Here is a 22711-nt window from a genome sequence, read left to right on the forward strand (position 1 = left end):
CCGGCTCCGGTCTTCGCTTCCAGACGCCCACCTCCCATCGCAAGTGGGAGGAGGGAGGTCAGGGCTGCCTGAGTTTGGAGTTGTAGATTCGGTTCTGCCTGCCAGCCCCGTCTTGTTAACAACGGAGGAAGGCAGCAATTAGCGCTGGCAATGGCGTGATGCTGATGAGCCGCTCCAAGGAGCTGCTGAGAGCAGGATCTCGCTGCCTGGCCCATCTCCTCCCAGGCCGCAGGGAGCTTTTAAGTGGGAGGAGGGAGGTCAGGGCTGCCTGAGTTTGGAGTTGTAGATTCGGTTCTGCCTGCCAGCCCCGTCTTGTTAACAACGGAGGAAGGCAGCAATTAGCGCTGGCAATGGCGTGATGCTGATGAGCCGCTCCAAGGAGCTGCTGAGAGCAGGATCTCGCTGCCTGGCCCATCTCCTCCCAGGCCGCAGGGAGCTTTTGTTACTTGATCCTGGAAAAATTTCTAGCAATGAAGCAGCAGTGAACCACAAACATGCTGCTGGGCGGGTTGTTGCGGGTTCGCCGGTGTTTTCCCAAGCCCCTCGGCTTGGGCAGGCACTGGAGCTGACAGGGCGGGGGCAATGAGGGGATGCTGCCTCCCCAGGACACCCACCTTCACCTCTGCCTCCTGTAAATCGCCCTCCTCCACACTGCCCTTGGCAGCCCGGGACTGATCCGGGTTGGAGCGGGCAGGAGAACAGGGTTGGACATCCAGGAGAGCCTTGTTTTAAATGTCCAAGTTTCTTTATTTACCTGAGTATAACAAATCTAACATGTACACGGTATAAAAATGGACATCGAGCGTGACAGCACGGATACGGGAACTATACAGTGACCAGTTCATCGGATGATAATAATACATTGAGCATTTCAGTGCTTGGAAAAAGCAAGTTTTGATTGTAAAAATTGTATCCCGTTCCACTGAAATCCTACAAAGTACATTCGATACTGAGCAGTAACAGTGGAGCCGGGCCAGGGCATGGCCTGGCAGCTTAGTGTTACTGGGGGCTGGGACTGTACAAAACAAACCCAGATGCTTCTCTGGGGTGAGTTTTAAGAACTTAGCAATTAAATTAAGAAGTACAAAGTGTTTCGGGGAGGGTGGGCTTCTCCGAAGGGCATGTGGAAGATGCAGTTCCGGCAGGAGTGAGGGGCTCCGGCGGCATGCAGGGGGCGCAGCCTGGCACAGCTCTACGCCGGCTCTGAGGTGATGGGGGGCAGGTTTTGGTGCTTGAAGTACTGCACGACTTGCTGGGGCAGCTCTGCCAGCACGGCCTTGGCCAGGGTCTCCTTGGGTGCCTGCAGGCGGTGAGACACAAACGCCGGCATTGGAATGGCCACAGGGACTGACCAAGCAACCGCGGCAGGGCTGTCACCGACCCTGGAGCAGGGTGGTTCATTTAATACCCCCCCTCCCCCCCCCGAGCCTACCGGCAGCCAGCATTTCATACACCTTCTCTGCACCTTCCCTCCAGGGGAGAATTTGCTGGCAGGGAGGAAGAAAACATCCTCGGTGGGTTAGAAAAAACAGGTATTGAGGAGCAGCAGGAGAAATGGGAGCAGGGTGGGGAGCTGCAAAAAGGGGGCAGAGAAGCACAGGCTGATTTTCTGCAGCTGCTGGCAATCCCGCGCCAGCACCAGCCCCAGGGCTGACTCCTGCCCCCAAATGGGCAGGGGACTGCATCTCTCTATTCCAATGCACAACGGAGGGCAGCAGGAAGCCAGAGGGGATGCATGCAGGGCCAGTGCCGGCACCACCCCAGCACTGGGAAGGGACCAGGGGGCTCAGGGCTCCCCCCCCAGGCTGGGGCAATTCAGCATTAAGTCCTCAGCATGTGGGGTGTCACGGGTGCCGGACGAGGCCTGAGCAGGACACACTGGCACGGGACTGTGGCAAGGGCCGCGAGCCCAGCACTGCCCCAGCTCGCTGCTGTTACCCTGCTGTAATTAACAGGGGGTTTTTTTGATGAGAGGTGGCAGAGGCAGGGGGCTGCTCAGATGGAGCATGCCGTGCGGGTGCAGAGCGCTGCTGGCCCTGCCTGTGGCACTGATTTCCCTGGTCTGTGCCTCCATCCCTGGAGGGATTTAAAAGCCAGGCAGATGAGGTGCTTAGGGCCAGGGTTTAGTGGTGGGATGGCAAGGTTAGGGGAATGGTTGGGCTTGGGGAGCTTAAAGGGCTTTTCCAACCCAAATGATTCCATGGTTCTATGCCAGCATCGCCAAGGGATGTGGCATTCAGGGCCAGGGTGAGGCAGGCGGGTGCCAGCCCTCTTCTTGTGCCCCTCGCTGCCCCTCACAAGGGCTGCTCCACATCCAGGGGCGTTTCCAGGCTTCAGACCCCATTTCTGCCTGCGATCCTCCCTGCCCCGCTGCCCACACTCACGTTGCGGAAATCCCGGAAGGGCACAAACTGGACGATGTCACGCATGGCCTCCTCGCCGGTGTAGGAGCGCAGCACCCGGCTGTCCCCATCCAGGAACTCCATGGCAGCGAAGTCGGCATTGCCCACCCCCACAATGATGATGGACATGGGCAGCTTGGATGCCTGCACCACGGCGTGTCTCGTCTCATCCATGTCACTGATCACCCCATCCGTGATGATGAGGAGGATGAAGTATTGCTGTGGAGGGGAGGGCGGAGGGTCAGACCCAGTCAGGGCACCCTCAGGCTGCAGCCAGAGCCTGGGGGGGGTGCGAGTGGCTGGGACGCTCCACAGGTCCCCCAGGGATTTGGGAGCGTGAGGGTCCCCCCTCCCCAGCACAGCTGGCATCGTCCTCTTTCAGCAGCACCCAGAAATTTTGGGTGCTCCTGTCCCCCTGGTTTTTGGAAGACAATAACCAAATGACAAACCAGCTCCCACGCCAAAGCATTTTGCTGATTTACTGTACTTAATGATGGGAAAACCAAACAGCCCAACCTGTGCAGAGCTTCTGTGTCATGGCCAGGAGGAGTCTGGGGCTGGGGCACGAGCGCTGCAGGGAGATGAACCACCCGCCCCCGGGCACAGGCAGTGGGGCACACTCCAGGGCAGCCCCATGGCACCTCCCCACGCCAATGGGGAGCATCTCCCACATCCCAGTGCCAGGCTGCAGGGCGCAGGGGCCCGTCCCAGGCTCAGGGCTTGTCCCTCTCCTGTACAAAACTCTGGGTCTCGGAGGCACCAAGGCGGGGTGCAGAGGGCACCCAAAAGCCTGGGGGCTGTCAGAGCAGCAGGGTGGGCACCCGCTCCCCTTCCTGCGGGAAAAGGAGGGCGCTGGGGCTGGTCCACAGAAGTGGAGAGGACGAGCAAGCGGGCAGACGGCCCTGCTGGCCCCAGCTCAGCAAATCCGGGGCATGTGGACCCCCAAAAGCCCATCTCCACCTCAGGGACAAGTAGTGGCACATTACACAGCTTGTGTGCGCTGGGGAAATGACGAAAACCAGCACTTAAGTGCATTAAAGCCCTTTTTTCCTCTCCTCATTCTTTCCATTGCCTCTGAAAACCACTGGTGCAGCCGTCCCAGAAAAGCAAGTGAGGGAGCACAGCCCCAAGCCCGTTTTCTTGTTCTTCCTCCAGCCCCCATCTCCCGAAACCTTCCCTCAGTGTCACTTTCCCTCGATGCTCTTGGGTGCTGAACACCAAGTACAAATGTGGCCGGGGCAAGCTTAAACACACCCCAAGGCCACGGGTAGGGAGGTTTTCCCAAGCTGGGGTAGGCAGCCAGCCCCTTTCTGACTCCAACCCCTTCCGAGGCGTTGGCCCTGCTGGAAGAGCAGTGCCCAAGGCTTAGTTTTTTCCCCTAAATCTGAACTTTTCAGAGCAAATCATGGAGAGGTGTAGGTCAGGAGAGCAGGACCCCACCAGCCGAGTCCAGAGGGTAAAAGACCTCTGCCAGGAGAAGACCTGTGTGCTCCTGCATGGTGGCCAGCACTGGTTGTCACTGGAAGCAGGACAAGTGAATGGGGCCTGATCCTGGCTGGGAATCAGCACGGGAGGAAGAGTAAAACCTTGAGGAGAGCAGCTGAGAACGGGAACGGTGTTTGTGATCTGCGTTGCCATGGAAAAACTATGAGGGTTTTTGGGTTTATCTATCTGAAATGTTGGGAGCAAGCAAGAGTGGGAGGAAGAGGAGAGGAAGGTAGGTCCTCAAAGCCAGCAGCATCAGGGTGGTTTTGCCACATGCTGCTGAAGATGGGGTGGAAGAGAAGACCGAGGAGGAGCGAGATCCCTCATCAATAACGCTCTGTGCTTCCAAAAGAAAAAAGCCCGAGCCAACACAGGCTTGCCTCTGACAGCACTATCGGTGCCCATGGTTTAAAACTGCCCTTGATTAAACTATTAGTGCCAACAGAGGGCTGCAATTTGCATGCGATTAGTGCTTCTGCTCAGTGCGGAGCCTGTGGGCTTCTCCCTCCCCCACCCAGGCCAAGAGAGAGAACAGAAAAAATGAGCAACCTGGATTTGTCCTGAATTAAACCAACTTCAGTGTTACCCTGTGCCCAGAGCTGGGAAGAACAGTGTCACCCAAGGCAAAGGTCCCCTGGGGGAGGAGGCTCTGGCTGTGATACAGCTCTGCTCCAGGCAGGAACCAGGGAAGCTTTCACCCTGGGGCGATGCCCAGGCTGAGCTGCTTGGGGCCAGCAAAAGCCAGGGCCCAGACCTGCTGCCACAGGGATGTGAGTGAGCTCCAGCTCATGGTCTTCAAACGCTCCTCGCACCCCCAAGAGGACACCCTGGCCACCACTGGCAGGGCTGGACCCCCCGGCGCACGCAGGCACCCTGGCAACCAACGGTCTCACCTTCCAAACCCACGCTGGCGCCGGCTCCCTTGTGGCCCAGTGCAACCGAGCTAATGAGCAGCTTCTTGACACAGGGATGGGAACAGCCCGATGGAGTAAGGGGGGCTTCCAGGGCAGCCGAGCAGCCGCAGGGGAACCCGAAGCCTGGCCCTGAGCCCGCTGCTTGGCCAAGTGGTGTGAAAAGCAGTGATCAGACCGAGCCATCCTGTGGTTTTCTGCAATTCCCCCTCAAACAGAAAAAGCTATTTGGAAGGAAAAAGCGGAAAGGTCTTCTCCCAGCAAAAGGTTCAGATGCGGCCATCAGCCACATCAGCAACACCGCACTTTATGCCACGATGTGGACTTGCTCTCTCCTTGGCAAGGCTGGATGTGCCCCCCCCAATCTCCCTGGGAGACCTTCCCAGAGTGGGAGATGCTACCCCCAGCTGTTTGCTGGGTGTCGAAGGGAAACATGCCAAAGGTTTGAGGTCCTGCTCAACCTCTTCCCTGTTGCTTGTGTTTCCCACTTGGGTTATGGCAGCAGCAGCACTGTCCTCCATGCCCCTGGTCCCCCAGGACCACCTGGTCCATCCTGCCCCAGGACAGCCCCGTGGCACAAAGGAGCAGGAGGCCGTTGGGAAAGCAAGGACCATGCTCCTTGGGACTATCCTTCCCCGCTTATCCAGAAGGAGATATTGCCTCCCCAGAGCAAAGCCCCTTGGAGCTCAGCAGAGGATGTTTTAGGAAAAAAATGGGGACAGAACAAAGTTATCCCTTCCTGCCTCCTGCTGGCTCCTGGGTGGTGCACGTCAGGGACTCCTGACCCAAGCTCTCCCTGGCACAGTGGGGAATGGCCCTTGGGTTATGCTTGGCCATGAGCACACCCCTTCCCTCTCCAGACCTTCAGTCCTCTGCCCCGGCACCATCCCTGACTCCACCGCACATGGGCCCGTTGAATGCCCATTACCCAGCCGTTCCTGGGGAGCCTGGTAGGCCTTCCCAGCAAGAACTGGGGAGAAATCAGTTGCTTTTTCACCATTTGCGATTTTATGCGCCTCTGAGATCCCCAGCTGACTTCCTGGGCCAGACGGTGCCAGCCTTATTGCTTCCCATACAGGAGCTGCTTCTCATACCGGAGCCATTTCATGCTGCTGAGTGTCTTGGCCAACCCTCGCATGACCATTCCCGGGGCTGTTTGATCCTCTTTGGGATAAAGGCACCAAAATTTAAGATGGTGCTCAAGACATCTGCATAAATCCAAGGGATGCCCACCTCACGGCATCTCCCACCCTTGTCTCAGTCCTCTCCCCAGTAATTTCTCATTTTCCACAGCTGTGGTTTTGTCGACTGTTGTCAAGTTTTTGAGTTATTTTTTTCCTCCTAAGCAGCATTTGCTGTGACTCCATGTTCTCCATCTGGAATGACAACAGCCAACCCAGGGCCTGCAGCTGCGGGGACCCTGGGGATGGTCCTGCTGGGAAGACCCTGCCTCCCTGCCCACAGCAAAGGGCAAGACATGAAACCAAGCTCAGTCCTCCCCTGCCCAAAGTGGTTGGGATTGCTGTCACATTGCGGGCTCTTAGGGACTTACAGATGCAGCCTCTTGTTGGGTGGCCTGTGCCGCAAAGCGGGCCACGTGGTTGACGATGGGGGAGAAGTTGGTGGGTCCGTAGAAGCGGATGTGGGGCAGGCAGGCTGAGTACGCTTGGACAATCCCCTCCACACCTTCAGGGAAAGCAGAGAAGCCAGGCATTACAAGGCACCACAGCGCAGGCCCCCACCAGCCAAATTAAGCATCCTAAGCTAACGCTGCCATGGGAGCTGAACTCAGACAGTTCCCCCCCCCGCCCCAACTCATCCAGCTCCACAGGCTTCATCCACCTCAAATCTCCTAAACCAGGGCTTTGCTTTTTTGTAGTGGCTGCTCAGACCCTCCAGGGTGAGTGCACCCTCACCCACAATGGGGGGCTTTCCTTGCATTTCCACAGAAATCTCAGAATCCACCAAAGAGGGGAAGCAAAAAGAAAAGCAACTCCTGGCCTCCGCGTGTATCCAAAAACCAGACAGACAGGGGGCAGAGGCAGTGGAGAGAAGCAAAACAGCCCCAGAGCACCCTCAGAGCTCCCAAACTGCATTTGGGACCTGTGGGTCATCGGAGGCCCTTCTGCTTCTGCCACAGTGGAACAGGGTAAGTGGCTGCTCTCCCCACAGGATGTGTGGGAGTAATCCAAAATGCGTGCAGTAAGTCAGGTCCAATGAATGCTTTCTAGCTACCGGAGAGGGACGGAACGAAGCAAAGGCAGCAGAAAAGCCGACGCTTGTGATCCTGCCAATGAGGTTCGGGGGCTGCCCAAGCCCCTGCTCTGCTGGGGTGAAGCAGACACCATCTGCAGCCCACAGTGGCCCTTGCAATGCGAGCAGCTCTTCAGCTGTGGCTGCCATCAGCTGCTCTGGAGCCATGGGCGGCTGGTAGGACGCCCCGGGCCGCAGCACAAGGGTGTGTTTCACCCTGTCTGAATCCAGTTGCGTTTTACCCTGGGCCTTCCTATGTGCCCCCAAATTTTCTCTGCTTTCCTGGGAATGTTCCCCTCGCACTCACTCTGCTTCGCTGTCAACATCTGCCTCTGAGCAGGCCTTGAAAAATTCCTGAGAGGAGTTATTGGGGAAAGGTGGAGGAGAGGCCACAGGGCACCAAAAGCATCTAAGGAGCATTAAAGACCTGATGGAAGTCCTGAGGACACTTACCTGAACAGAAGGGATTTGTGGGATTGAAGTTAATGGCGAACTCATGGGATACCTGTGGAGAAGAAAAGAACCGGATTAACATGGAGGGCAGCTGGACGGTCGCTCTCGGTTGGTCTGATGCTGCAAGGCTGCTTTGGGTCTGATGCTCCCCTGGGGCAGGAACCGGTGGTTGCAGACCAGGTCCATCCAGGTCCATCCCAGCCCTCCACTACCCAAACAGCGAAGAGCAGCAAATTCAGAGGTGGTCAGGACTGAGCAGCGTTTGAGGGCGGACTGGTTCCTCTGGCCTTCATCCCTGATCGTGGAACCACCTGAAATCATCACAGCATTCATTCTCCTACAGCTATTGACACCAGGTTGTCACTGGCTGCCCAGAGGGAAAGCCTGTGGAAGGGCTGCCCTCAGCCAGCTGGGCGCCTCACTGGGCACCGGGAAGAATTCCTTCATCCCATCACAGGGTAGAAGGGGAGAAAACTCAATTAACACCACAGGGAGCCCCAGTTTTGTCAGCATTCCGGTTCCTCATCTCCCTGCAAGCGGTATGGTGGTGCAGGAGGGTGGCAGGCACCAAGGGATCTGGGCTGAAGGCCTGCCTGGCACATCAGCCCCCATGACAACGCCAGCAGACAATTACCTTCATCATCTGGGTCATGGTGAGGGTGAAAGGCAGCGCAGGAGAGGTGCATGAACAGCAAGACCCAGCGTGGTCTGGGCTGGTTTTCATTGACCATGAAACCACCCCTCCGCCAAGGCAGGTGCAAAATCCTCCAGGTTTTCCACCACCTTCTCCCAAGCTGAGGGAGATGCTCTCACAAGGAGGTCCTGCAGGACAGCAGATAGCCTTGCGCGCCCCTGTCCCCAGCTTTTCACACTTGCCTGGCCAGAGAAACCCAACAGCAGCGCTGACTGTGAATCGCAAAACCTCCCTCATCTACTTCTGCAGGAAGACCCTACAGAGAGAAACCCCGAAACATTGGGCAACCCATTACTTTGAACCTATCTCTGCCAGCGAAAGTAGGGCAGCTCAATGGCCTGGGTGCAAGAGGGGGTCAGGACTCCTGGCCTCCAATGTGAACCTTGCCAGCCTTGGCGTGGGTCAACAGCTTGCTTGGAGAACAACCATCAGATCTGGGAGCTAGGGAAACAACCCTCCGATCTTGGAGCTGAGGAATTCCTCACTCTGCCAGCTGCAGTTCAGGCACCTTAGGAAGCAAACAGACTCTCGGGAGCACCAAGGCCACGTGACTGCTGCCTCCAGCACCTCTGATGGCTGAAGGAGGTGATCTGGGCTTTCAGGCCACCAGCTCAAGGGCTCCGAGACAAAAAGCTCCCGCTCTGTTTGTGCCAGAGTTACAAAGCAAGGATATTTTCTCCCTCTCCAAAGGGTGGTGGTTTGCTGAGCTGCTCAGCCAGGGGATGGCTCTGGGACGTGCGTGCTCATAAAGCTGCCACAACAATGCAGAAGTCCTCCTGAGGCTGCAAAAGCAACACACAGCTGGTTCAGAGTTTCCATTCTGCTGGGCTTTGTGTCGAAAGCAGCAGAAATGATTTTTATGAGAGGCTGTGGGGTGGGCAACAGCAGCCAAACAGAAGTGGGACAAGCAAAGCCCTCCCCACACCGCAAAGCAGACGGGCTGTCGGCCTGGGGGCTGTCAGCAGCCTGCCTGGTATCCCCATGCCTGCTGGGCACCACCAGTAACGCTCCTGGCCACCAGTAACCCCAGGGCTAGAGACACAGAATGAAACGCATGACTGGGCTTTGCATGCGCCCTTCCCTGCGGAAACCTCAATTTTGGGCAACAGATCCAAAGGCACGTTTCTTGATTTGCAGTTGCAAAGGGCTCGCTTTTTCTAATTTTTGTTTTTTAGAAGGCGTTTGGGATTCTGCCGTACGGGTATTTATTGGCAAGGCAAGCCAGATTATCCCATGTTTGGCACTGCAGGAGAAGGTTTTCTCTTTCTCACAAGCAGCAACCGAATGGTTTGGAGCTGTGTACCTCACCGTCTACGGCCTGGATCCCCTGTGTGGCAGAAGTGCTTCAAAAGCTCCTCTGGAGTTTTTACAGATTATATATATCTATATATATCTATATCAGCTACAAAATTCAACAGGAAGTCTTCAAATCAACAACAAAACCCCAGATTTCATGCCCTATTTAGCTCGTATTTTGAAAACCAGTTTCTGTGGAGTCTGATTAAAGGTATGCGGTGTTTTATTCACCGGTAACCTGCCAGGAGGTACTCCTTCAAACCACCCCAAGGGGTAAGGCATTTGGCTGTGGCCAGGCTGGGTCCCCTTCCAGCCCTGCATGGGGACAGCAGCAGCTCTAACCAGCCCCACTGAGGGGTCTCTGCCACCTCCCACAGCCATCCCACCCCTGCCACAACTCAGCTTCCCTATGTAGGAAAAAAAGGCAAATGGAGGGAAAGCCCTGAGCGGGGGGACATTGGCAAAGCCGCCAGCTTCAGCTGCAGAGGCTGAGCTCTGTGGGCACAAAGACATCTCCTTTGGCCAACCCCATTGAACTGGGTATACCCAGGAAGGAATTCTTTACAATGAGGGTGGTGAGACACTGGAAGGGGTTGCCCAGAGTGGTGGTGGAGGCCCCATCCCTGGAAACATTCAATGCTGGACGGGGCTCTGAGCAACCTGGTCCAGTTGAAGATGTCCCTGCCCATGGCAGGGGGGTTGGACGAGATGACCTTTAAGGCTCCCTTCCAACCTAAACTGTTCCCTGTTCTGTCTCCCAAACCCAGGGCGAGTGGTGGGGCTCTGCTGTTAAGCATCACCCTCTCTGCTGCCGCCTTGCCTTTGCTCATCCCCCAGACACCACAACCCATCTGCTTCCCTCTCCCCTTCCCTGCTGGGAAACTGCTCCAGGCTCTGCACAGAGCTGTTACACTGCAAGATGTTCTCTGACATTTCCAACGAGACTGTTGTGTGCAAAACATCTCGCTCCAACTCTGACGGGCGCCCGGGAAGTGCTGGGGGAGCCATGGCAACAGGAGCACAAAGCGCCATTAATACGGCTCTTATCTCCTAACGATCTTCCCGGTTTGCACTCGGGCCCACTGGCACAACAGCCACCCTTCGGGCACAACAGCCACCCTTCCTCCGTTTCATCCCCCGGGGAGCGTTACTGGCCACGCTGCTCCCTGCCATAACACAGGGCATGGGTTTCAATGAAGAACCACTGCTTTGGCTTGGAAATTACCCAATGAGCCTTGATTACCAAAACCCCTTTAACGAGCAAGCCAAGCCGGTGATGCACAGACCCCACAGGCCAGGGAGGGATGAAGCTGCAGGCTGGGGCGGTGCAGGGGGATGCCCCCACTCCTAACAAGAGACACCTGATGGTCACCCCGGGCATTAGGGTGACCTGTAGGCACAGGCCAAGCACCTGGGAAGGCAGAGCTGCTCTCTGCCGGGGTTTACGCAGGCTTAGGCATTATTCTGGGGGAAAACAAGGTGTTTTTTCTGGTAGCACTTACAGAGCATCCCCAGGCCTGTGGGAGCAGTGGGAAATGTCTGTAGCATCCCTTTGCCCCCCAGCCAGCATCCTCTACCTGGCACCTGCCTCCAGTGTTGCAGAAGGGCCCTTTCCAGCCGAGCAATGCCTTTCCCACAGGCACCAACCCCCCCATCGGCAGCATTCCCGGGACGATTCACCCATTCCCCCAGGCATCCAGGGCCGCCGGACCTTTCCCGTCCCCACCACGTTTTCCATTTCCATTCCTCCACCAAAGTAATAAACCCCTGACGGCAGCTGGCTGTTAGCCCTTGGGAGCTGCCTATCAACATTTTCCCACTGAAAGTGGTGAAGTGACAGACCAGAGACATTTGCCGGCCAAGGAGGATGAATCAGCTCCAAAGTGCACATGAAGGGATCTCCCCCAGTGGCTGGCAAACAAGCACTCCTGCTTGAGTCACACGGATTTTGGCTGCCGGGAGAGCGGAGAAAAGCACAAAGCCGGAGCAGGCAGGACATCCCCAGCCTCCATGGCTGGCAGCCACCAGCTCCCCGGCCCGACTCGTCTGCTCATGGCTTTCATGCCCTCCTGCCCTCAGCCCAGAGCAAAGCTCCCCCCCAAAGAACACAAAGGGCTCGCTGAGGCTCAACCCCAGCCTGAAGCTGGGATGTCTCAAAGACAGCAAGGAGAAAGAAAATGCACATTAAGGGTGCGAGCAACGAGCGGCCAAAAGACCCAGCCAGTAACGAAAGGTGGTGGTGTCCCCGTGCACCCTCTCAGAACACAGTGCTCCCTCAGATGCCGGAGCAGCCCCAGTCCCTGCCCAACTCCTGATGCCCAGGATGCTCCAGCTCAGACCTTGCAGGACCAGGGTGCCTTTAACCCCCTCAGTGCCAAATTCCAGCAAAAGATCAAAGTGCTTTTGGGAAAGCCTCTCTGCTCCAGACCTTGGGGGCTCTGCCCCTGCAACATCACCTTGCAGCTACCCAGCACCCAGCCCCCTTCCCAGCTCTGCTGCTCATCCAGGGGCCCTTCCCCATGCCCAGAATTGTTCCTGCCCCCTGCCAGGGAAATGAGCCAATGCCTGGCTCTGCCCATGAGCCCTAGGGAGCTGCTTCTTTCAAGCCAGCTTGGAAGGGAGGAAGGGGCTGCCCACGCCCCATCCCCACCTCGCCGCCCACCCACTCTCCACCAGCTGAAATCCCATGTCCGCCCATTCCCCCTCTGCCTGGCAGCTTTTCCCCAGCTGAGCCAGCCAGGAAGCCCTGGCAGCTCCACTCCTGCCTGGGCAATACAAGGACAAACCCATCTCAACCATGCAGGTGACAACAACGCTTCACCTTCCAGTCTGGCGGAAGCTGGGCGCCGAATCCCAGAGCAGGAAACATCTTGTCTCTAAAAGAGAAGAAAAATGTTCGGGTGTATTCAGGCACAGGCACAGCTGGCTTGCATGGCTCTTGCCAGCTGCTCAGTGCCCAACTACAGACAAAGCACCAGCTAAGAACAGTGCCAGCCTTCCCCTCTCCCAAAGCAAGGCAGTGCCTCTAAAACTCAGAGTACAGAGACAGAGGGGCTATTCCCCTTTGGCTTTTGATATTTAGGGAGAAAAGAGTCCGGCTTTGCTCCATTGCCCGCAGGCGCCAGGAGCATCCTCTTGCCCAAACACCTGAGTCTTTTGCAGATGTGCAAGCCTGGATATTTAAAAAAAAATTGGCTATCCATTTTGGCCATGAAAGCCAGCATGGTGAGACCAACAGAACCCTGCTTTGTTTTCTCTATTGATGTCTAAGATGATATTTTTCTGTGTTGCACATCCCAGGGCGGCTGGGGAACAACAGCCAAGACCACAAGCCAAGGGCACCCACTGCTACGCTGAGCAAGCCCCGGAGCTGCTGGCCTCTGGTTGCCCTCGGTAAAGGACGCTCCCCCCCCCGCCAATGCACCCTTCCACTCAACGGCGCAGTGGGAGGAGAGGGGAAACCATGTCCTTACATTGTCCGCCTCCCCCATCCCAACGCCTATGGCTGTTTTCACTCAAGGCACTTTCTAAAAGCCGGGTGTTATTCAGCCCTGGCTTTGCAGGTGGGAAATCAGGGCACATGCAAGCCAGCAGCCCCGTGGGAACCAGGGCAACAGCCGCAGAGCAGGGGGGCGGCAGAAGGGGACGGTGCTTACGAGTCATAGTCCTGGATGATCTGGCCGACAGCCCAGATAGCCGACAGGTACTCGTTTGTGCCCATGGGGTTGATATAGTGCAAGGAAGAGGGGTCTTGTGGGTTCCCATTGGAGGCCGTGAAGTCGATCCCAACCTGGGGGGCGAGAGAGAAGCACGGAGCTGTCCTCTGTTAGCAGACACCACTGCAGACCCAGCCACCGAGCCTCCCAGGTCCACACACAGCCCCATCAAGACCCAAGCCTCAAACATTTGAAAAAGTTGAACAAAGTTCAGCTCTTCACTTTCCCTGAAAAGAGGTGATTAAACACAAGGTTAGGCAAAGCCGTTCCATGTCACACCTGCATTTTCCACCAGCAAGGATCACATAAGGTGCCCCCAAGCAGCCTCTGCTGCTGGAGCAAGCCGCCACCACCTCAATGGTGACCCATTTCCCAGGCATTAAGCTCAGGAACTGAGTAGCCCCCATGGACACTAAAGCAGCCAGGGTCACCTGGGCATTTGGATCTCAAGGTCTTTGACAGAAGAGTCACAACCCTGAGCGGAGTCTTCCCTGCAGCCGCCCTTCCCCAGGGAGCAACGGGGCCTTTGTCAGCAAGGGGCTTGCTTGGCACCTGCCTCAACAGGGGTTGCTGCTTAAAGGCATTTGGAGAAATGCAAGGCGAGACGCTGAGCCACCCGATCTGAAATGACTGGGAAGGGAGAGCTGGGAAGAGGCGAGCAGGTGACGGGCAGCCCTGAGCTCGTGTAGTCTGCTGAGCAAATAGGCAAACCGCAAAATAACTCTGTCAGCTAAACTGAGCTCAGGGGATTCGCGAGGGATTTTGCTCCGGATCCATAACGGGAGAGGATGAACTGCGTTTGGGCTGAGAAGGTGCCACAGCCCAGGACATGCTACCACCCTGTGCCAGGGCAGCAGGTCAAACAGGCTTGACAGGACAAGGGGACATGGTTTCAAACTGGAAGAAAGTCGGTTTATAGAATCATAGAACCACAGAATCGTTTGGGTTGGAAAAGCCCTTTAAGCTCCCCAAGCCCAGCCGTTCCCCTAACCCTGCCATCCCACCACTAAACCCTGGCCCTAAGCACCTCATCTGCCTGGCTTTTAAATCCCCCCAGGGATGGGGACTCGACCCCTTCCCTGGGCAGCCCCTTCCAGGGCCTGACAGCCCTTGCGGGGAAGGAATTTTTCCCCATGTCCAACCTAAACCTGCCCTGGCACAACTTGAGGCCCAGATTGGAGATAAGGGAGAAATGCTGTACGATGAGGGTGGTGAGGCACTGGAAGAGGTTGCCCAGAGAAGTTGTGGATGCCCTATCCCAGGAAGTGCTCAAGCTCAGGTTGGACGGGGCTCTGAGTAATCAGATCCAGTGGAAGACATCCCTGCCCTCAGCAGGGGGCTTGTACTGATGATCTTCAAAGGTCCCTTCCAGCCTAAGGTTGGAAGAATCCTATAGTTCTAGGAAAACCCTATGGTTCTAGGAAAATCCAGCTTCTCCATCAAGCAACCTTACAGCCTTACCAACCTGCGGCTTGCTGCTGTATGACCCACACACGTGTGCCCAGCTCCTGCAGAGCCACTGTGGGCACGGTCAGCAAGAAAGAGGGAAACCGAGGCACGGGGAGGGGGCTCAGTGGAGTCTGACAGACGTGTGCCCCCCTCATGCAAGCAACGTCACCAAGAGCGGCACTTGGGCAACAAATTTGGGAGGGATGCAGCTGGGCTGCATGAGGCAAGCGGCCGGGCACAACGCTCCTCTTCTTGTTGGCTTCAGCCCTTCTCTCCCCACTGGCTCCCTCGGCAGGGAGGACACCAGAGGCCTTTCCAAATCATGGGAGCACATGTGGCAGCATCCTTCTCCTGCCTCAGGCACTTCTACACCCATCGCAAACCCACCCAGGTCTTTGGGCCAAAGATGCCTTGAGCAGGTGAGAAACCCTCCAACAACCGGCAGATATTTAGATGAGGAGGAAGATTCCTGCATTCAAGCCTAATTCACACAAGAGCTCCATGCTTTTCTCCTCTATTCCCTCTCCAGCACCAAGGCCTTAGCACAGGGTAGCAGATCGGCACAGCAAACACTCTCCCAATCGCTCCTGTTCCTATGGCAACTCTTCCTCCTACTCTCCCCCCAGCGTGTTTTCAGCCAAAACAACAAAACACAAACTGAAATAGTGCGAGTGCCCGCAGCTCTCCGGGTACCGCGCCAGAGAAGGTTGCAGAAATTAACCCCACACACACTTCTGCGTTGCAGCAGTTTCACTTGGGGTTGTAGTGTCCTCGGTTAGCTATTCTGGACGAGCCACAGTCCAGCTGGGAAGAAGGGGGAAACATCAGTAAAAATTCAGAAAAAAATCTCATTAACAGTCCAGAGCCTCTCAGCTGGCTCCAAAATGGGGAGAGCTTCCACAAAATACTGGGGGGTGCTTAAACCCTGCCACAGGGGGAGAAGCCTGTAGTGTTTTGTGAAGGGTCAGAAGGTCTTTGAGGGAGTCTGTGGCCAAAGTCTAGGCAGCTCCCTCTGTGCTGCTGGAGCTGAGCACAGCAGTAATGACCCCCCAAGCCCCAAAGCCGCATCATTTCACAGCAAAACAGCGCAGCTTTTCATTGCCATAAGAAGCCACTTGCATGCAGAACCTCCCTCCCCAGCTTTGACCGTTGCACAGATGTTACCATCAAAAGTCCTTACGGTAAACATCAGCTGGCAGCCTCCCAGGATGTAGTCCAGGAAGGAGAAATCTCTGCTTATCTGAAAGAAAACCCAACAAAAAAAGCAGCATTTCAGCAATCTTCACCATTGCAGAACAAAAACCCCAATAGACACACAGGAAGTGCCCAAGCTGGCGGTCACTGCGAGTATGGGCCTTGGGGACCTTCAGCCACGTGGCAAAGTGGATGGGATGAACCACCTGGGTCTCCCATGGCAGTGTTTTGGTGCTTCACAAGGCACGTGGGGCCAAGCAGGGCCCATGTGTTGGTCAAAAGCTGGGGTGGGAGGCTTGTGGGCAGGAATCCTTGAGAGCTGGAAAAGTCCATCACAGTGAACTGAATGGAAGATCCTGTCCCCATGGCCAAAACAATCTCACACCACCTGCAGATCTAGTGCGGGAAGAGCTGTGTCGGCACCTTCCCCGCTGTGCTGCTGCCATACGAATGGAGGACTTCAGCAGCAGCAGGAGGACCTCCCCGACTCGCACCCAGCCCTTGCCCCTAAGGAGCCACCAAGCAGATGGTGGGCGCACGCAGCTTGGGCTTCATGCAGATGCTGCCCATGTTGAGCAACATCTCCTCTGGGGTCTGCAGCCATCCCAGCACAGGGTGGCACCAGCAACTCAGTGACTCAGATGCTCCAAGGGGAGCGAAACCCAAGCAGAAAGGAGCTCATGCCTTTGTTCATGCTCCACAGGTCCTGTGCCCTGCAAGGGCACTAGGGATAGGAGGGCTGGCAGGGGGAGCTCAGGAAGACCTGAGTTCGGTGAGGAGCATTCCAGCTCCATACTCACTTTGCAGGACTTGACAATGATGGTCCCAGAGTTCTTGTAATTCTTTTTCTTCTTTTGCTTTTTGGGGTTAATGCACTCCAGCTCGAGCTGTAACACACGAGGGGCAGGCACTGGTGTGAGAGCTGGGCTGTGCCAGTGGCTGCCAGGGCCACCAGTGGCTGCATCCTGCAGGCACCCTCCCTCCACGTGTTTCAAAGCGCTGATGAGACATAAATGAATGCTAGCGAGCTGCTGATATTGAGTGATGGAAATGGAGGCACAGGGACTACTTGGGAAGGGGTTGCTTTTCCTTCCTGGTGGCTTTCAGCCAGACCAAGATGTGGAGCAGGGCAGCTGAGACCCCAATGAGGCCATGGGGTACTACAGGGTACAACAGGGATAAACAGGATGGGATGGAACTACGGCAGGACACTACATTTCCTCAAAAGTTCTGGGAAAACAAAATTACTTTTGAATATTCAGAAAATTGCTGCAATATTATTTTTTTTTTTAATAATCTAAAACTTAATAATGACTCTCGTCCAAGGATAAGGTTTACAGCCAGGTTGGTCTTGGGGAGGGGGCAGGATGGGGCAGGGGGAGCACAGGGAGAAAGCCGTGTCCATTCTCCCAGCTGTGGGAAAATGGGAACATTGAAATTCTAAAATCCTTAAGGTTTCTGAATGCAAGCGTTGCATTTCACAGGCTGAACAAAATACGGGTACTATTGACAAAGTCCCCTCACTCTGAATAAACCCAGGCAGATGGTCCATCCCAGACCATGGCTCCCACATGGGACAGTGGTGGCCGGTCTGTGCCCCCTTCCCCAGCATCCTGCTCAGACCAGCAGTTATGGCCCTGGACCTGCTCAGTCCAGCCTGGTGATGGCCCTGGACCTGCTCAGACCAGCCCAGTGGTGGCCCTGGATGTGGCAATGAGCCTTTCCCCTGTCTCGGCCAGGCTGTGGCTCGATGCCAGCATACAGTGCCTGGTCTACAGCAAGAGCATCTCTGTCCATGCTTCTGCAGTGACCCTCATCAGCGTGGCCACACGGCAGGATGAGGCAGGTCATGAGGAGCTGCTCCAGGGAGGAAGGGCACTGAAGGGCAAGCAGCAGCCGCTTGCCTTTGGAGCCACCTTCCTCTGCCTGGCGCCCACGGCAGCTCCGCTTGGAGCATGGCATCAGATGGGGAGCAGCTTTACCGGGGTGTGGAGGGGACCTGAGCCTTGGCGACAAGGCAGGCAAGGGGAGGAGGCAGAGCGCCCATCCCCAGACAGACCCGTTGTGCAGGGGGCACAAGTGCACAGCCAGGCCGGTTCCACTCTCTCCTAGCCAGCATCTCTCAGGGTTCCACGGAGAAAAAAGATGATTTTATTGCTAGGCCGGTGGGCTGTAAATCCAGTGGGAAAACAGCTTCAACGCCTGCCTCGCCTCCAGCACCATCAGCCTGTGCAGTCCGAGACAGGATGCTTCGTGCCTTTGTGCCTCAGTTTCCCCCACCAGGAAACTCTTCACGTTGTGCTGCGCGTGGTGGTTTACACCCCTCGACATCATGGCCAAGACCTCCTCCTGATTTTGTAACCCCAGCGACAACGGCAGTGAAAAGCTCTGCTTATCCATGAGTTTTCACGCCGTGCCTTCAGTCAGGCGTCATCTGCCAAGGCTTTTGGCCAGTGCTTCGAGTTTGGGGGGAAGACAGGGACACCTTTGGCCACAGAACTGGTATGGGGTTGCAGAGGTGCTGGCCCTCCTGGGGACCAGGCTGTCCCTGCAGCAGAGGCAGCCCCAGCAGCATCCCACACCTCCCCTTCTGGCCCCCCAAACCACAGGGCACCCCCCAAATCATGGGTGCTGCTTCAGGCATCCCAGCAGAGCCCTGTTTCCAGCCCAGACTGCCTTAGCCCTCTCCCTAGCTCTGATGCTTCAGCTACGGCCGTGGCCTGGGTCACTCACAGTGCGGCTGGGAGGAGGAAGGTCGAGAGTCAGTGCAAGTACCAAAGTCCCCACCACCCTGAAGAACCCCTTCCTCAGTCTTCCCTGAAAACACGTTGGAACTCACCGGAAGGGCATCCTGGGCTTCGCACATCCTGGCCACCGAGGTCTGGAACTCCCCAATGAAGTCATGCCCCCCATCACTGTCGTAGTCGTAACACACCACCTAGGGCAGAAGGAGCACGACCCAGCCTCAGGCGCAGTGACCGTCTCCTGCGAGGGGACCTGCTGAGGTTCCCAAACTCTCCCTTTGGAGACCCCTGACAAGGGGTTGGGGTTTTTGGGGGTGGTTCTGGTTTAGTTTGCGTGGGGGTTTTTTGATAAACAAGCCATAGGGTTTGGGATGTTTAACAACCGATGGACCATTGCGATACAAGCTGAGGGGTCCCCTATTACCTTTATCAGCTTCTCCACATCTCCATCACACAGTGACACCAAAGGCACGGTCAATGGCTTCCAGACGGGGTCCAGCGTGTACTTGATCACCTGCGAGGCGGGAAGCGGGGGATGCTGTTATGACGGGCATGTTGCAGGGGGAGGTGGGCATAAGGCAGGGACGACATCCCCAGGAGCGACCCTGGGCCAGATTCTTGGTGGGGCAGGCCAGATGAGCTGCAGAACGCCCCATGTCAGCCCTCTTCTGCCCCCTTAGCTTGGGCACGGCAGCTCCTGCGCCTCAGGCTGTAGCACGCGTGAGCTACAACAGATTTGTTTGCATTGCGCCAGGTGATTTAACCACCTCTGGGGCAATTAAACAAACCTCTGCCCTACTCATCACTTACAACCACCCAGCGCCCCAGTGTAGCCCATGTCCATCTGGGGTGTGCCCACCGAGAAGGTGGTGCCATGGGATGTTGCAGCCAGCTGGGATGGCCAAACAGCCCCGGGCACGTCCAGCCTCCTCTGCACAAGGGCTGCCACCTGAGCTGGAGGAATGAGAATTGATGCTTTTTGACGTTTCCAAAGAGGATGCGAGCGCTTGGGGGAAACCTAAGCCAACACTGGCAGGTTCCCGGCACGTGCTGCATGTGTTGGAGGTGCCCGCAGGGCGGGTGAAGACCCTCCTTCGCAAAGATGGTGTGCTCAAAAAGGGAGATTCATGGGAATGTCGGGAACATCAGGCACGGGCAGCAGATCAACCCTTCCCCATGCAGGGCAAACATGGGGGTATCTGCTGTGGAGGACCTTGGGGCTCTGCAGCTGGAGCAGCGACAGTGCAGCCCAGTGAGGAAGAGGACGATGGCTGCTGCTGCAGGCACATGGCTGCACAGGACCCGAAGCTGGCATCTTGTTTTACAGCCAGGCTCTTCCGCGAGCCCGGGGGAAACCCTGACACTGCCAGCACAGTTTAGTCGAGAATGTGTAAACACCTCCTCCAGGAGGCTGGGAAGAGCAGGGGGAGCCCACGCACCCCGAGATGGTTCCTGCATAGCGCCAGCCGCCGGGTCCCCAGTGTGGGTGGGGAAGGATCTGGCATCCCCAGTGTGCGGTGCCCAGCCGGGCGTTCACACTTGCGCTTCAATAACCGTTTGTAAGGAGTGCGCGAGTCCTTCCCTGCCAGCACCTCCGTGGCAGCACAAGGAACACCAGCCCCAGGCTGAGAGCTGGGTGTGCTCCCGCGCTGAAAGCTGCAAGACCGGGGAACCTTATTTCTTTGTATCCGGCCTTAAAACACAAAGGTGTGGGATTCCTCCCAAGGCAGCGGGATGCATTTGGGGCTGGTAAGGAGGCAAGACCTATACCCAGCGAGACAGGACAGTGGAGGAACCAGGCAGCAACCCAGAGGAAAAATCAGTCTATACCTCTGCTCCCCATAAACCCAACCTGCTTATCCTGGTGGCAGCTGGTGCATAGCTGCGTTCCCAGTTCCCACCCCGCTTCACAGTGGAAGGGCTGTAGGTCACCCAAAATCCCCCTGCCTGAGAAATCTGGCTTGGTGGCCAATGCTAAACCAGGAGGAAACCAAACAAGGTCCCAGCCCACTCCCACAGAAACCTGAGAAAAATATTGAGGTTGGTATGAATTAAATATGCACATAAGCGTGTGTGGGAAGGCACCAAAAAAATAAACAGCAGAGCTAGGGTTAAAAGGCCAGCCAGTATCAGTACTGTGGGACACACGGTGGGACGTGTGGTGGAACACACGCATCCTGGTGCTCGTGGGCATGCGAGCGAAGGGGCTGCCCAGGGAAGGGGTCGAGTCCCCATCCCTGGAGGTATTTAAAAGCCGGGCAGATGAGGTGCTTAGGGCCAGGGTTTAGTGGTGGGATGGCAGGGTTAGGGGAACGGCTGGGCTTGGGGAGCTTAAAGGGCTTTTCCAACCCGAACGATTCCGTGGTTCCGTGATTCTAAGGCAATCCTCATGGACTTCTCACAGCAGTGGGAAAACCCAGTGCACGGAGAGGCTCTGCGAGTAAACACCACCCTCTCCTTCCGCCTGAAACTGTTTTCTTACGGGGCTCTGCTGCGGTGCGACCGGGGGCTCCTTCACCAAGCCTTGAGGGGACAAGACGAGGAGGGATGTGAGGTGTGGAGAGGAAAAAGAGGGGGGGTGAGAAGGAGGTGATGGGAGCCTCTCCCCCCGATATGGGGGGTGCTGCAAACCCCTCCTGCAGCGATCGCCCCCTCCTCTTTCTGCCAGCAGCCATGTGCAAAAAAAAAATCCGCCTTGAAAGAAGCTTTGAGGAAGGGGAAAGTGTATTAACGTGGTGCTAAAGCAGGAGCCAGCCGGCTGCTCCCTGCCTGTGTCTGCAACATTACTGTCTTCAGCAGCTGGAGAACGTAACGGAAGGGAGCTCAGATCAAAATATCACAGGGGGTTTAAACAAGGGATGGGGAGGGGTCAGCTGCCCCGGACTATACCCACCGGGACCAACACAGGTCTCTGCCTCCCTGTCAGGGCTCCAGCTCCATTAGACATGAGCCCAAGTGCTCATGCACTGAAGCTGGAGACGCCCGAGCCTCCTCCCAGGTCAGCTGAGGACCTGGCAAATGCTCATTTTAACTGTTCCCCACCACCGTTCCTTGTGCCACCTCCCACCACCATATCCCCGGGTCACAGCTCATCCCACTGCTCTGGCACAGGGTGGGTGAGGGGTCCAGGGCACAGCCCATGCCCAGGCTGAGCCAGGAGGTTAACACGGGTGAAAAGCCCATCTTGCAGGTACAGCAGTGAGCAGTGCAGAAAAGACCTCAGGACCTGACTGGCCTTGGTAAATGTTTATCTGCTGAAGCCTAGCAGCCTCAGCTGGATGCAGTGGCAGCGGCCGTGAGGTTTTGAAATCCTGGGCTCCCACCCCGCTTTATGTGTGACTAGTGAGATAATGCCAAAACAGGCAAGAGGAGCTGCTTGCAGACGGTGGTGTCTCAGCAGCTCGGGTCAGAGTTGCGCTCACCTCTGTTCTGTGAACCAGCATCCATTTCCCATCGTCACTTGGTTTATAAAACTCCAAGAAGGGGTCTGACTTCCCAAACAGGTCCTGGGGGAGAAGAACAGGATGGGTTACACGGCGCTCTGCCAGCAGCGACCGACGCTCCAAGCGTGTCCCTCTTCCCCGGCAGTGCCGGAGGGCACAGACCCCTGTGCTGTCCGACCCCATGGGCACCCTCCTGTCCTCACGGCTCGAGCACACCGGCAAACCGGCAGCACCCTCGAGCGGCACCCTGCCACCCCTCCCTGCCCCGGAGACACGCGTCCCATTGGCGTTTGTGCTGCATGCTGGCACCGATGCAGCGAGCAAGTTGTCCCCCTGGGGCACGTCCATGGGATTTGCCACCCAGTAAGCTCTCTGGACACAGATGCCATGGAAAAAAACCCCAGCTGGGAGTCAGCTGTGATTAGGCTTGGAAAAACATCCAAATCTTCAAAAGAAAAACAGAATTAGGAAGTGCACGAGCGTCTTGGGGGGAAAAAAAAAAAAACCAACACCCTCCTACACACAGCGGCACAGCATGAGGAGAGGCAATCTTTAAGGAGCAAGCTGCCCGGGTGTTGACAGACATCATGCAACACCTGCCAAGATACGCAGCCCTGTCAGCACGTGCCGCCTGTCCCACCAGCGTCTCCCCAGATATTCCTCCGCTGCCA

General features: G+C 56.6%; 1 protein-coding gene across 3 annotated transcripts in view; it reads right to left on the reverse strand.

Annotated features, from left to right (window-relative positions):
* Positions 1-831: 831 nt before the first annotated feature.
* CPNE2 (copine 2) overlaps positions 832-22711 on the reverse strand; it is a 63899-nt gene continuing 42019 nt past the window's right edge. For 2 of the 3 annotated variants that reach the window (XM_009643284.2, XM_035898746.1), the window contains 11 exons: positions 22020-22103; positions 19022-19111; positions 18693-18791; positions 16654-16740; positions 15840-15899; positions 13151-13284; positions 12316-12370; positions 7505-7556; positions 6351-6484; positions 2385-2621; positions 832-1300 (listed from right to left, as the gene is read on the reverse strand). In XM_009643284.2, coding sequence (XP_009641579.1) covers positions 1193-1300; positions 2385-2621; positions 6351-6484; positions 7505-7556; positions 12316-12370; positions 13151-13284; positions 15840-15899; positions 16654-16740; positions 18693-18791; positions 19022-19111; positions 22020-22103 — 1140 coding nt within the window. In that variant the 3' untranslated portion in view covers positions 832-1192. The remainder of the gene's footprint in view (positions 1301-2384; positions 2622-6350; positions 6485-7504; positions 7557-12315; positions 12371-13150; positions 13285-15839; positions 15900-16653; positions 16741-18692; positions 18792-19021; positions 19112-22019; positions 22104-22711) is intronic. The other variant, XM_035898745.1, reaches the window with a different exon arrangement.

This window comes from Egretta garzetta, unplaced genomic scaffold, assembly GCF_000687185.1.
Source record: "Egretta garzetta isolate BGI_Z169 unplaced genomic scaffold, ASM68718v1 scaffold27, whole genome shotgun sequence".
NCBI classification, from domain to species: Eukaryota; Metazoa; Chordata; class Aves; order Pelecaniformes; family Ardeidae; genus Egretta; species Egretta garzetta.